Source organism: Pongo abelii, chromosome 1 (genome assembly GCF_028885655.2).
Source record: "Pongo abelii isolate AG06213 chromosome 1, NHGRI_mPonAbe1-v2.0_pri, whole genome shotgun sequence".
In the NCBI taxonomy this organism is placed as follows: Eukaryota; Metazoa; Chordata; class Mammalia; order Primates; family Hominidae; genus Pongo; species Pongo abelii.
The window spans coordinates 135,390,825-135,406,542 of record NC_071985.2 but is presented as its reverse complement, the minus strand read 5'-3'; the positions used below and the strand labels follow the sequence as shown (position 1 = coordinate 135,406,542).

The 15,718-nt window shown below is 35.8% G+C and overlaps 1 protein-coding gene and 1 pseudogene across 4 annotated transcripts in view; one reads left to right on the top strand and one right to left on the bottom strand.

Annotated features, from left to right (window-relative positions):
- Positions 1–15,718, bottom strand: part of DPYD (dihydropyrimidine dehydrogenase) — an 843,687-nt gene that overhangs the window by 463,992 nt on the left and 363,977 nt on the right. For all 4 annotated transcript variants that reach the window (NM_001132697.1, XM_054527610.2, XM_054527649.2 and 1 more), the window contains 1 exon segment: positions 5,912–6,096. In NM_001132697.1, coding sequence (NP_001126169.1) covers positions 5,912–6,096 — 185 coding nt within the window.
- On the top strand, positions 1,941–3,340 carry LOC112136059 (translocation protein SEC63 homolog; annotated as a pseudogene).

Genomic DNA, 15,718 nt, shown 5'->3' with positions numbered 1-15,718 from the left:
TTTTTCCTGTGTAATAGATGAATACTTTATCTTGAGGGTACAGCAATACATAAACATGGTTCCTGGCTTGTGCAGAGACAGACCAGTAAGCAGGCTTCAAACAAGGAGCACACAGGAAGTTCATGTCACAAACTCCCTGGACGAGGAGGAGGAAGCCAACCCTGAAGGACAAGTGGGACTCAACCAGAGGGAAATGGGTGAAGTGGGGGAAAGGCCCAGATTCAGGAGAAATCTTGGTACGCTTGGGGACATTCAAATCGGCATCTCAAAGCTAAGAAGTTTGGCCTTTACCTTGAGTGTGAGGAAAAGCCATTGAAGGGTTTTAAATGAGCAAATTGGGATTCAACTGATAATCTAGAAAGATGACTCTGGCTGCAGTGTAGGGGCATTGGATTTGACGGGAGAGAAAGTGGAGGCAATTTCAAGAGAGGTGATAGAGGCCAGAATTTAAGTTAATGACAATGTGGAGAGAGAAAAAATCCCACTTTGTCTATATGTACCTTGTTAGCCTTATCGCTGCTTAGCACTTTGCATCCAACACCCTGGCAGGAAGGTGGAAATGTTGATTTTACTTGACAGAGATTTTTACCTACCTTCCATCTCTGCTCCATTTTAACATGTAATTCAACACTTAGTTTGACAAGTCTGAATCCTTCAACCAAATCCAAAATTCTTACATGGCACAACCTTTATTTTATATTTCAAACACTATCATTTCCAGCAATATGTGTTTTTAAAGCACATGCACGTTTTCTTCATTATACCTAAAGGTCTGTTTCTCTCCTTTCTCTATACATCAGGCTTCTATTCAAATTTCCTATTTGCCATTACATGGAAGTAAAATAATTTCTTTTTTTTCCAGTACACATTTATTAGATTCAGGGATGTTACAAGATAATAGTGAAATGAACAGAAAAAAATAACATTAAGAGTCCTTTAGAATGATATTGTGAAACACTACCAAACTACAATCATAAATATACTTAAGTATTGCTTATTCATTTTAATTTAAAATCCATAAATGGATTTAAATATTTAGGATAAGAACAAAACAAAACAAAATCCTCCACTGACCTGTGTTCAATTTTACTTTTTCAAATCTTTTTAGCTTCTCTGCCCACATACCATTTTCACTACGAATTCACACATTCACTGGGCTTCATCTGGCCTAACACAAGAACCTCATCTCTTATCCCTTGATTCCACTTTCATTTCTTAAAGGAGCTAGCAGGCTGCTCAGTAAGATTTCTGGTCAATCAAAATTATAACTACACACAAAAGATAAACAAAATAAAATAAGGGTATAAAACAGTTTTTAAGAGAGAATAAGAATTGACCAGTTATATACAAAAGAAAGAAGAATAAAACTTAGATAAGTAGTTGGTAAATAACAGCTATGTAGAGTTTTGTCTTATAATGAAAAAAATTATGTGTGAGTTGTGTATGTGCACCAATGTAAATCTTTTAACTGTACTTTCTTGAGCATATCTCTTATTCCGAGACTCTAGCCTTTCCTTTTTCATAAAATGTCCTATTAATTTATGTAAATAAATGTCAGTTTCCTTTGTTCTAATATTGTTACTCTGTAAAATAAGAAGCCATCAGCATTGTATTGATTTCCAAATCGATGTTGAAATTTTAATTATTCTGAGTAATTTATAAGGACCATTAACTTAGTAGGTTTGAACCCGGAAATAAAAAATGTTAAATACTGGAGTTGGAGCAAGTTGGGAAGGAATGCTTGACTTAAAAGCTGTGAATCTGAAATGTAGGAAAGACATTTACATGGAGATGTTTGGTGAATATGAAAAGCAGATTAGAAACACAAGGGAAGATATTCAGTGGACTGCTGGATTATGCAAGAGAGTGCCCTGTTGGAGGTACAGATTAGAGAGTTATACAGCAGGAGGTAAGATTAAAAACTGTGAAACTAAAAACTGCCAACTAATAGTAATGGCCCCGAACCGTGAAGAAAGGGAGTTTCGTGCTCCAACTTTGGCATCCCCAGAAAACTGCATGAAGCTTTCTCAGATGGCCATTCAGGGACTTCAACAATTTAAGTCTCCCCTTCTGCAGCTCCCTCACATTGAAGAGGACAATCTTAGATGGGTTTCTAATCATAAGAAGCATAAAATTAAAACTATCCAGGATTTGGTGAGTTTAAAAGAATCAGATCGTCATACTCTACTGCACTTCCTTGAAGATGAAAAATATGAAGAGGTTATGGCTGTCCTTGGGAGTTTTCCATATGTGACCATGAATATAAAATCACAGGTGTTAGATGATGAAGATAGCAACAACATCACAGTAGGATCCTTAAGTTGACAAGGCAAACAATGGCTGAAGTATTTGAAAAGGAGCAGTCCATCTGTGCTGCAGAGGAACAGCCAGCAGAAGATGGGCAGGGTGAAACTAACAAGAACAGCACAAAAGAAGGATGGCAACAGAAGAGTAAAGGACCCAAGAAAACTGCTAAATCAAAAAAAAAGAAACCTTTAAAAAAAACCCTACACCTGTGCTATTACCACAGTCAAAGCAACAGAAACAAAAGCAGGCAAATGGAGTTGTTGGAAATGAAGCTGCAGTAAAGGAAGATGAAGAAGTTTCAGATAAGGGCAGTGATTCTGAAGAAGAAGAAACCAATAGAGATTGCCAGAGTGAGAAAGATGATGGTAGTGACAGAGACTCTGATAGAGAGCAAGATGAAAAACAAAACAAAGATGATGAAGCAGAGTGGCAAGAATTACAACAAAGCATACAGCGAAAAGAGAGCGCTCTATTGGAAACCAAATTAAAAATAACACATCCTGTGTATAGCCTTTACTTTTCTGAGGAAAAACAAGAATGGTGGTGGCTTTACATTGCACACAGGAAGGAGCAGACATTAATATCCATGCCATATCATGTGTGTACACTGAAAGATACAGAGGAGGTAGAGCTGAAGTTTCCTGCACCAGACAAGCCTGGAAATTATCAGTATACTGTGTTTCTGAGATCAGACTCTTATATGGGTTTGGATCAGATTAAACCATTGAAGTTGGAAGTTCATGAGGCCAAGCCTGTGCCAGAAAATCACCCACAGTGGGATACAGCAATAGAGGGGGATGAAGACCAGGACAGTGAGGGCTTTGAAGATAGCTTTGAGGAAGAAGAGGAGGAAGAGGAAGATGATGACTAAGCAGTACTCTGAATGGACCACAGTGTTTGCACATATTTGCAATTTTTGGCTGTTTTCGAAGTGTATCATAAACCAGAAACAGTATAGAACTGAGGTTGAGGGAGGTGTAGTTTTTTTACTCTAAAAATGGGTGCATAATATAACTAGGCAGTGGCAGTGCCTTGGTACAACCTGAAAAATGTTAAGGTTTATTGAAACCTTTCAAGTATGGGATGGTGCATTTATTTCATCTGCAATAAATCCTTTGTTATTATAAAAAAAACTGTGAAATTACTCTGAAAATAAGAGTAGAATGAGAAAATAAAAACAGGAAGATAGTTTGGGGGACAGGAGATGCAGAAGGAGGCAAAGTAGGGAACCATCCACTCCCTGAGTGGATAGCTGTCCTTTGCTGCTTCCTCTGTCTGAGGCAATAAACACTTGGTAAAACATAGTGCTGCTATCCATTCTTCAGTCACCGCAGAGACTGGAGCCTGAACCACTCACCAACTTGTCTCCTTTGGGTTTCCCAGTGTCTGTCTCTGTTTATACATTTTTTTATTTTTTATTTTTTTATTGTTATACTTTAAGTTTTAGGGTACATGTGCACAATGTGCAGGTTAGTTACATATGTATACATGTGCCATGCTGGTGTGCTGCACCCATTAACTCGCCATTTAGCATGAGGTATATCTCCTAATGCTATCTCTGTTTAAATTGTTTTCTTTTTTTTTTTCTTTCTTTGCCTAGCCTAGTCCCTTTTGATGTATAACTTTTTAAAGTTTTAAAATTTTAGATTTGGCATCTCTCTAGATGTTATTTCCTAAATCAAAGCTTTGTCTCTTTGCAAAATCCACAGGCTCCTTTCTCTCTCTCTCTCTCTCGTTGTTTTGTTGTTGTTGTTGTTTAAAGATGAGGTCTCACTCTGTCACCCAAACTGGAGTGCAGTGGTGTGATCACAGCTCACTATAGCCTCCAACTTCTGGGCTTAAGTGATCCTCCCACCTCAGTCTCCCAATTACCTCATTCATTTTGAGATTCCTACATTTCTGGGACACCACGGTTTGGCCCAACAACTCAAGCCTCACTACTCAAAGATGCCAAGGAGGAGGTGGAAGTAGGCAGGTGAATCAAACTTTTAAAAGATGATATAATCAGTGTCAAGTCCAGGCCCTACCTAGCAAATAAGTAGGTCCTGCATTAGTTACACAAACATGAGAAAGACAACTAGAATAGACAAAATGGTCATGGAAAAGAGCAATAAATTAAAGGAAGCATTAAAGATAAAGTGAATTTTGTTAGCATGTGGGAAACAAACAAGAGAACCAAAACAAGAGTGGTAAAAAGGCATAGTGTGAGCAGTCTTCCTTGAATAAGAAAGAAAGAATAAAAATTTTATTAACAAGAGCAAATTTTCCAGGAACATTTTACATAAATGAGGTAACTGTATCTACATTTAATTAAATCATAGAACAAAAAGAAAACAAAGCATTTAGTTGGAAAGTAAGCTACTGAGATCTGGTAGTTACACCTTTCTTCCTCAAGACCACAGTCGCTGTGGCAAAGTATGCTCAGCTTCACATCTCATCATTTCACATTCTGTATCCTAAATTGTTAAAAACTAAATTGTTTTTAAAAATTACAGCTGAAGGCTGGGCACGGTGGCTCATGTCTGTAATCCCAGCACTTTGAGAGGCTGAGGTGGGCGGATCACTTGAGGCCAGGAGTTTGAGACCAGCTTGGCCAACATAGTGAAACCCCATCTCTACTAAAAATACAAAAATTAGCCAGGTGTGGTGGCAAGCACCTATAGTCCCAGCCACTCGGGGGCTGAGGCATGAGAATTGCTTCAACCCAGGAGGCAGAGGCTGCAGTGAGCCATCATCATGCCACTGAACTCCAGCCTGGGCATTAGAGCGAGACTTTGTCTCAAAAAATATATTAAAAAAATTAAATTAAATTAAAAAAATAAAAATTACAACTGAAATTCATCAAATGTTTGTCTCCTTTCCACTTAGGTGCATAGAATTTGGAAAATAGATAGGACCTCATCTGGTCCAAATGAACAGATCAAACCATTTTTTTGACTATGTAAGATTATAATTAATGTAGATTTTAGTATATGTCCTATAATATTGTATACCACCAGATTTGATAAGTGTATGATCTATGTATTTAAGCCAATAATAAATATTTTGAACACATCAGGACTAATGACTTCACAGTACTCAAATGGTAGGAATGCATGATAAATTTTCTTTCTTTTTTTTTTTTTTTGAGACAAGGTCTCTCTCTGTTGTCCAGGTTGAATTGCAAGTGGCACGATCATGGCTTACTGCAGCCTTGACCTCCTGGGCTCAAGAGATCCTCCCACCTCAGCCTCCCAAGAAGCTCGGACCACAGGCGTGTGCCACCATGCCCATCTAATTTTTTATTTTTTGTAGAGATGGGATCTTACTATGTTGCCCAGGCTGATCTTGAACACCCGGGCTCAAGCATCCTCCTGCTTCAGCCTCCAAAATTGCTGGGATTATAGGCATTAGGTGGCACACCCGCCTGGCCCAATTTTTAATCAACTAAACAGTTCTACTACATAGTCTACATTTTAAAATTTTTATCCAAGTATGTATGTGACATATTGTATATATGCTTATTATATACCAAATAGAAATGCTCTTATAGATGAGTATCAAAAATAAATGAAACACTTATCCATTGGAAAAGAATTAAGTGGAAATGATGGCAAATGCCTACCTGTATATATTTGTGAATGTACCAAGATGCTTGCTTTCCATCATTCACTGATTCCACTGTAGTGTTAGCCAAACCAACGACATCGCCACCTGCAAATACCCATGCTTCACTAGTTTGCATAGTTTCTGGATCTACTTCTGGGAGACCCCATCTGTTAAATTTTATAGGGCTCAAGGCTTCTTTTACTGAAAAAACAAGTGAAAAACAATAGACAATGACTAATCAACAGACAATTCCATAACAATAATTTTAAAATTAAGAAAAATTATGGTTTAATTATTGTTCCAGGGATTCAAACAACTGTTTTTAGTAAACTATAAAGATGAAAAGCTAATGAAATATTGGAGTTAACAACACATTTGAAGTGCACTGACTTAACTTTACACCTCACATACAGGAATTAAAGACCACAGATTTGGTCAATGTTTCAGAGCAGACATTTATGTCTATGAAGTACGGATCTATAAAGAAGGAAAGTACAACCTTTTAAATACATACAAAATACATTTTTCTAAAACTTTATTCATAGCCATTATTTTTCCACATCTTTTACTACTTATATTATCCCCAACTTGTTCATGTGTGTCACTTTTGAAAGTTACATCATGAATTCAGGTCAATGGCTAATCTCCCTTTTACAACAAAACATTTTATAAAGCAAAATGAGACAACATATATAACATTTTCATTAAATTATTTGCACTTACTATTAAGCAATTTAATGGATCTAGTATACAGTTACATTTAGCCAGCAATTTCTGCTTTGTTTTGTTAAAAGCAACAAATGCAAGCAGTACCATAAATTCCTTGTGGAAATTGCTCTGTAAAGTAGTTTTGCAATTATTTGCTAAATATGCTGCATTCTAATGAATCTAAAAGAGTCATGGAAGAGGAATGAGGTTTTGTTTCTTTAAGAAAAAAATCCTGACATTTGGAAGAGATCAATGGATGCAATTTAGAGAAAGGGTTGAGCAAGAGAAGAAATGAAGAAAGGTGGACAACACCCTATTTGACGGAGTAAACTGAGTAAGCCAGTGTTTAGGATAAAATGTTCTCTCCAGGTAATGTCATAATTTTTAAGCACAGCATCTCAGACAGACTAAGGGCCTTATTCTTTACTCCAACTTCAAAGAGAAAATATTAGTAACAACTTAAACTAAAGGAAGAGAACTTGGGAGATTTTGGAACAGAAAAGTTAGTTGTTGAATTGATTTATGAATCAAGTATAACACAAAATAGCCAAATATAAAAAACGTTATTTTTGACACCTAAAACCAGTTTCTTCTGAGTAAAATAGAGGAAAAAAACATAGAAATAAAATAAACATTGGTATATATTTGTAGCTTTCTACTTAAAGAATGTTAGAGTTGTAGAAAATTATTGAGGGGTTACTGTTGTGTTTTTCCCACAAGATCGTAGTTTCCATGAGAACAGGAATTTGTCCACACTGCTTGCCTGTGTTCTACAGAGCACACTACAGTTCTTGAAGCAGAGGACACTCAATTGGATTGATGGATGAATGAATGAATGAGTAGATGGGTCAATGCTATCATACTCAGGTTTTTATTTTAAAATCTTCTACTGTTTCTATTTGTTTTTTCATCTTTCATTGAGAGGAAAATTAAATATTCATGTAATTATTTTCAAAGCAGAATGGCATTTTAAGGAAATTTTTCTAATGTTTTTAAAGGTCACATGAAAAGAGACCTTTATCATTTGTTCCCCATTGCATAACGGATCATCACTACCATCTGTTGACAGTTACTTGAGTTGCAAGAAAGTCAATAGTGAGTATGGCTCATCAATTCAACCTATTTTAATAATGGCAACTGTAACACATCATCATTGAATGATATATGTAATGAGCTTTATAAATACCAGCAAGGGGTAAAAATGAATTCTGTTCTATCAGAAATGACCTTATGTTTCCAAAACTTTGGCCTACAAGAGATCTGAAATAAAGACAATTAATAAAAAGATAAAAATTCAAAATTTTATCACTAGGAGTTCAAAGCATTTTTTTTTTTTACATTTATCTCATGTTTCACAGGAATATCCTTGAAATTTAAGTACAGATCTCATTCTATGCTTGAGCAGGGTAGGAATAATTCCTTAGTTATCTCTGAGTCCCACAACATCAATTAGAGTCAAAGACATGTTTACAGTCGGCCCTCCATATCTGTGGGTTCCACATCTGAGGATTCAATCAACTGTGCATTGAAAATATTTGGGAAAAAAACAGAATGTTTATGTCTGTACTGAACATGTACATACTTTTTTCTTTCCATTATTCCCTAAACAATATAGTATATCAACTATATATACAGCATTTACATTGTATTAGATATACCATAAGTAATCCAAAGATGATTTAAAGTATATGGGAGGATATGTGTAGATTATATGCAAATAATATACTATTTTCTATAACAGACTTAAGAGCATAGATGGATTTTGGTATCCATGGGGGATCCTGGAACCAAGCCCCCCTAGATGTGAAGAGATAATTATATCGCGAAGTTACTGAAGCTTAAGTAGGGTCCCTCACTTGCATGGGACTGTTTCAAAGCCCTTGCCTAATTTCAAATCTATGAATTTTTCTTTTCTTAAAGAAGAGCTCTCAAATTGTATATGCTTCAGGCCTCATAAAATTTGAATCTTCACTTGAGCACAGTGAATTGTACACAGGAGGTGCTGAATAAATGCTTCACAAATTAAATTGAAGTTCTTGAAGAATGTGCTTTACCATATTTTAGGATGCAAAAAATGTACATAGAACAATTCACTTTAACACTCCACCTGTCACAAACTCAGTCAATAAGTAGTCAGGAAATGTTACTCTGAGTTTAATAAGTAACTTTACATTTCTTAAAATATTTAGCACCAACATCATAAGCCACCCTAGGGGCATTTATTTGTGAATTCAAAAGCACTCTTCTGCTCATGGGCATTTCTATTGTATATGAATTGTGTTATTATGTATCCCTAAACATTCACAATACTTACGTATACTTTTAAAAATAAGCTTTCTTTCCTTAATATTTGATTTATTTATCCTGTGAAGTCTTAAATCTGAATATCAACTGTTTTAATAATTTTACCATTTGTAATATCCAGCTAACCTCATTAAAAATCAAACAATTCTTTGATACTCTATTCTAAGATAGAAAAAGGATTGTCTTTTATATTAAAAATCATCTCAGTCTCCTTTTGAAAATTAACTACCAAATTTCCTCCTGCTCATTTTGGAGACCTTCAAGTTTAACATGTTCCTAATTTCATTCCAGAAATAAAAAGAAAAAGCTGAGAGATCACACAGCTGGTTATGAGGTTACTAACATCAATCAAAATAGAGACCATCTGTATATATTTTAATACCCAATATTTGGCTCATCAAATATCTACAAAAAGATCACTAAGAAAGTAGAACATGGACAACATTTATAAACATAAGCAATGCTACAGTGGGTCAGAAATGTTTTCTTTCAGTAGCCCTAAGCACCAAGAATGACTATATCACAACTGGAACATCAAATGGTTAGGATCATTTCCTTATACATACAGTAGACTCTATTTAAGCACACGTAATATTCATATATAATATGAATTTTTTGATTCATATTATATATGAATTTACTGAAACTTTGTTAAATCTGATTATGGAGCTAAACACCTTCCTAATTTCAACAATTCTTTTAAAATATAGCCATTATTTTAATTATTTAATCTTTTTTTAAGCTTAGAACTCAAATCAAGGATTCAGTGAAAAAATCCACGGGCATGTTATTCATAATTTCTCAGAAAGGAATTCATTTATTTAGTTGCTCCTTATGAGGAAGACTATCATCCTCATCGTTGTAACTGTTCTTCTATGAACTCCTCAGAGCTCTTTTACATCTCTGCTGATACATTTAACTTGGAATACAATAAAAATAAAACTCAGAAGCAAATCTTCTGTTCTGTCTTTACCCAGCTTGAAAGGAGTGAAAGCATAAGTGGATGAAAAATGTATATTTACATTTGCAAACCAAATAACTGCTTGCCATTTCCTCTGAAGTGTTAAATGAATATTAATAGAAGGATTGTATTATTCCTTTCTTGTTTATAAAATGGGGGGGATTTTCTGTTATGTTCATGCACAGTTTTCTCAGATTTCCATGAGATTGCATCTTGATGGAGACTGTGGCATATGTCCCAGGAGCTCCATAGTTGAACAGAAAAAGAACTTGAAAAAGAATCCCAAAACATGCTTATTCACAGTCTATATTATTCTGCAATTGGAAGAGAAATTTGTTAAATGATATGGTGCCTGGAATTTTATGCAGTCTTTATAAAGAATGAAAACGTCCTTAATTCATACCAAACATTCAAGATTTATGTTAATTTTCTGCTTTAATTACTACTATGTTCAAATGAGCTTATTTAAAAAACAAAGACACTCTGAGGTAGCTTTATAACAAGAAACAATTTTAAATTGGAACTTTTAGTCAATTTAATGCTATGCATGAAATGATTTTTTATACAGACTTAATGGTATTATGACACACAAGTTCTTCAATAAGCCACAGCTTAAAATTGCAGAAACCGTCCCTCAGGGACACATCACTAGCAGATGCAGATTGCCAAGGTCAATTAAACTGATGTAGCTGTGCTGTCATATATGTAAAAGAGAAAGCCACAAGCATATGACAAGTATATTTCTCAGTTTTTATAAAAAGATGTCAGGAATGTTATATTTTAGTACACAAATATAAATTAATTCTCCATAAACAATAAAACAATACAACAGATATCATAATGAAGAAGGATTATTAGTATTCTTTGGAGAGTTTGATGTGTTATAAAACAATGGGGGGAATAAAAACTTTCAACATTTACAATAAAATGATACCTCAAAAACATAGATGAATTCGTCTATGTCCTTGTTGTTTAATTTTACATAACCTATTACCCACTAGAACCAAATCACAATGAAACTAAAAGGTGAGCTGAGGCAGTAATCTCAGTAATTCAGCGCTGAAAGCAAAATCTCAGCAAGATCAAAATAAATTCTAATTACAAGGCCAGGATATCAGAGTTCTGTTTAAATAGAATAACCTGGGGTAAGGAAGGGCCAGAACCAGAGAATGCCTCCAACTAAGAATATCAAGTCTGGATGGCTTGAGCTTTGTCTTCACATCTCCCTTCCACTTCTCAGTACTTTAATCAGTATGCTCTCCACAATGAAGATTCATCGTTTTCCTTCTGCCAGTCTCTCAGCAGGTAACCTTGATTCTGCACCTTCCTGCTCCTCCAGGTCCTCAAATACTGTCTCCTATTTTTTTAGTATATTGCATGTGCTATTTTCTCCTCTCCTCTCCAATTTGAAAAAAACTTTTTGACATGGTTATCTTTTCTCACTGCCATTCTTATATCTTCCTTTACCCAATTTCTCAGTCATATACTTGGACTGCTTACTTGTCTCACCACCAAATTATTCCTCGAATGAAAGTATGGTCTCTATGGTCACCAAATTCTGTGACCTTAGTCTTCAGCTCTTTTGCCTTTCTGTAGCATCCAACAGTTGAATGGCATTAATTTTGATCTTCTTTGATTTGCAGAATGCTCCTCTACCCTGGCTCTGCTTATCTTTAAACTGTCCTTCTTGGGCTCTAGCCCCTCCTCACCTCTTCATTTTCCTCTTCTCAGCTCTCAAATATTCAGTCCACTGCACTTTCTCTGTCAGAAATCATAGTCATTTAGGGCCTTCAATTTCATCTCTATAAAGATGGCCTCAAACTCTCCCTTGAGTTCTTCCTTTTATTCTGGGACTTCTGGATGCCTGTTTAAGATTATAACCTGTATGCTCTAATGTCCCTTCCAAATCATCACATCCAAAACTCAGTTCACAAGCTTCCTCTGGGCCTTCCCATCTCATGATTTGTTATTGGTGACCTTACTCTTTCACCTCCTCCACTCATTGTGAACATGTCTTACCTTTGCTTCACTCCTCAAACCTTCTACAGACTCGACTCCTTTCTCTTGCCCCCCACTGTCAGGAGAATGCCTTGTCCCACAATTCACAGAGAATATAAAAGCTATCACATGGGAACTCTCTTGTCTTCCCATCAGCAAAGCTACAAACCTACTGGATCTATATCTTCACTCTCTCTCTTCCTTTTTAATACCACTAAGGAACTCTCCCTCCTATCAGAAGCCAGTCTCTCCACATGGGCCCAAGAATCCTCTCCTCTGACCTGGTAGGAATTTTGCCCCTTACACTATATCCACTCTCTTCTCTATTACCAGCCACTCTCTACAAATTAGAGGTTTCCCATATGTAGGTACATACATGTACAGTAGTACCTCCCAATTTAAAACCATTCCACATCTGCATTTGCCTCCAAAGCTTCACTAAAACTCTTTTCACTGATATGATTAATTGGTCCCAGGTTGCCAAGTCCAGTGATTCTTCTCAGTGATCATCTTGCTTCAGAGCCTGAAATAGGGTGAGGTGAGTGAGGCAGACAAAGAACAAAATTTAAGGAGGTCCTTACTTTCAGGGTCATGCAAAGGCAACGTTTTGGACAGGCACCTAGTGTGCCTCCCCCTTGTTGTGCTCCTTGATTTCTCAGCAAAATTCAACAGATAACAACTTCCTCCTCATGAAAGTCTTTTTGCCTGGCTTTCGTGACATCATACTTTCTGCTTTCCACCTGTCCTCATGATGCGTTTTTAATCGTCGTTGCTGCTTTTTTCTATTCCCTTTTTCTTTTCTTTTCTTTTTTTTTTTTTTTTTGAGGAGTCTCACTCTGTCGCCCAGTCTGGAATGCAGTGGCGTGACCTCCACTCACTGTAACCTCCACCTACCAGGTTCAAGTGATTCTCGTGCTTCAGCCTCCCAAGTAGCTGGGATTACAGGCGCTTATCACCACGCTCAGCTAATTTTTCTATTTTTAGTAGAGATGGGGTTTCAGCAGATTGGCCAGGCTGGTCTCAAACTCCTGACCTCAAGTGATTCACAGTCTTGGCCTCCCAAAGTGCTGGAATTACAGGCATGAGCCATCGCATCTGGCCCCATTCCTTTCTTCAAAACTAAAAATAGAGCTTACAAATCTCAGTATAATCCTTGAATCTTGTTTCCAAATATCTCAACATCCAGTCAGTTAACATGTTGTGCCAGTCCATCCAATGAAAATTTTATCCTGGTTACTTCTTACATTCCATTAACATCACTGTCAACTAAAGACGAATGTTAGAAAAAATAATCAATCAGCACTTACAGATCTCTAGTACATGGCAGGCATACTGCTGGATATTTCCATAGAATATCTTATTAGATCACAAAAGAACCCTTGAAGGTGGATATTATCATCCTCAATAAAGCCAAGAGGTGGCAGAGGCAGTATTTGAATCCAATTATTTCTGTCTCCAAAGTCCTGCTGCTTCTGACTTTGGGTGTGGGGCCAAGAGAAAGCCAGAATAAATAGACTCACCACAGTCTCTTAAAATTCAGCATTGGGGATCATGGGAATAACTAAAATGAAGACAGGAACAGCAAAGAATTCTAGTCTTGGCTAGCTTCACAGATTCAGCCTTGAGAGCATCCTTTCCAACGAAACCTTTTTTTCCCCCCTTTCTGGTGAATTAACCACTAACGACTTTCTGTTACACTAGGCACTATGTGACTTTATTTCAATTATTTGTTTGACCTCTACTGCTCCTAAGTTCAGATAACTTATTTAAGTCAGCAACTTCCCCCCAGCATCTAGCATATAATTGGCATATAAGCGGGATCTAATATATGTTTTTTGGTCAAAAAATGTAGTATTTGTCCATTCCATTTATTTAGCATTCATATTATTCTGTCTTAGTTATTTTTCTTGTAGGTCTTATTTTCACAATTAGAGGGTGGAGGAAAAGTATTCATCGTGTGGAGGAAAACTGTTTCTACACTAACAAACATACTGACTAGGGAAGAATGGGCACATAGTGAATTTCTTTTGATCAATTTAACTGTTTGATTTTCCTACTGCTATGGTTAGATAATTTTCAGTTTGAATATGCTAGTAGAATTCAGTCAGGGTAAAGTACAGATGTGATCTTCTCCCTCACCCTGTTCAGGATAAACTTAGACTCCCCAAGTTGAATGGAAAAGATGGATGTCAATAATAGCCTATAGCAACTCCTTTTGTGTTATTTGTATTCTATTCGAAGTTTCATTTCCACTTCCTAAACTGACCAACAAACCAATTCAGAAATAAAATAGTCCAAGCACTTCACCTTGATCTGCTTATGTCTCTGAAATAATTCTATCTATTTAAGATGCTGAACTCCTTGAACATTGGATTTCATTTTACCTGGAAGAGATCTCCTCCAGGAGGTCAGTGTCCTTGAAGTAAATATATGGGAATTGTTTTCAAATTCTCTGTTGGATTCCCAAATGCTGTACTTTGATTTGCTTATTTATATTCAATGATACCATCTCTTTAAGACTGCAAACTGCTTGAAGGAATAGATCATCCTTTAATCTGGTTTGGACTATAATCATTATAATTCTACGCACATTTGGGTGCTTAATATTTCTTGATAATTATGAGACAGTGAAAAAATAGGGTATTGAAATATTTTTTGTATACTTCTCAGCAAACAAAATTTTTTAAATGCTGAATTATGTCATCAAATGATATAAACAATTACTGAAAGGGGTTAAGAAAAATGTTTCATATAAAATTCCCATTTGCTGCATTTAACAGAAAAATAAAAACGAATAGGAAACCAGTAGTAAATTATACTACTTGTGAAAACAATATTATTAAAATATAAGTGAACACTGAAAAATATTTTAATTAACAAAATAAATCAAATGGAAAAGATTCCCTAAATAGAGCTTTAAAAGTAAGTCTATGTGTGTCTGACTGCCATGACTAATTATGTATCCATGTAATGTGTGTTCAATTTGGGCTTATTTAAATAGCAGAAATGCTCATTAGCTGCAGTATATCTGTGAAGCTTCAGTAAACAGTTTAATGGTTTTTATGTTTAACCAATTTCATAAGTTCCTGTAATTTTAGCTTTAGCAGCTCATTAATGTTATTTTTTGATATCCATCTTATGGCTTTTTTTTTCCTTGTCAATCGTCAGTAGGCACACTTCAATGCAAACTTAAAACACACAGTAGAATTTTGTTTAAAAATTTTAGTACATAAGTAAATGTGCAATTCAAAAGTATAGTTTCTTTATATAGAGAACTAGCTGTATTACCATGCACTCAAGAAATATCAACATTGGCAAAGGCTATATCTAATGGGGATAAAATTGATAATAATGGAAAACATTTATTGAGCGCTTTCTTTCATCAGCATGTAGCTGGTTCTGGGCTAGGCATTGTATATACTATCTCTTTGGATCCTCTCAATATAGGTATATCTCAATTTTATAGTTGAAGAATGTGAGACTGAGATAAGTTACCAAGGTCAAACCCTTAGGATTTAAATCTCACTAGAAATCAACTACATATGTACTTGGAAAAGGCCTGAAAAATCCACAGAAGCATTTGGAGATACACACCCAGACCTCAGATGAGGGCACTGCAACTTGGGATCAAATAAATCACAAGGCTGGGTACACTTGCCAAAGAAAGAATGCAAAAACAGGTGACAACAGAATCACCCACTTATTTTTAAAATGTCAGCAAGCATAACCTGAACTAAAGCTAGAGAATAATTCCTCAGAGTTACATGAGAATCAAAATATTTCTGAGCCACACAAGCCAAGTAAAGAGGTAAATTCAACAAGTATCGAATACAAAAGAAATATAATGTAGGT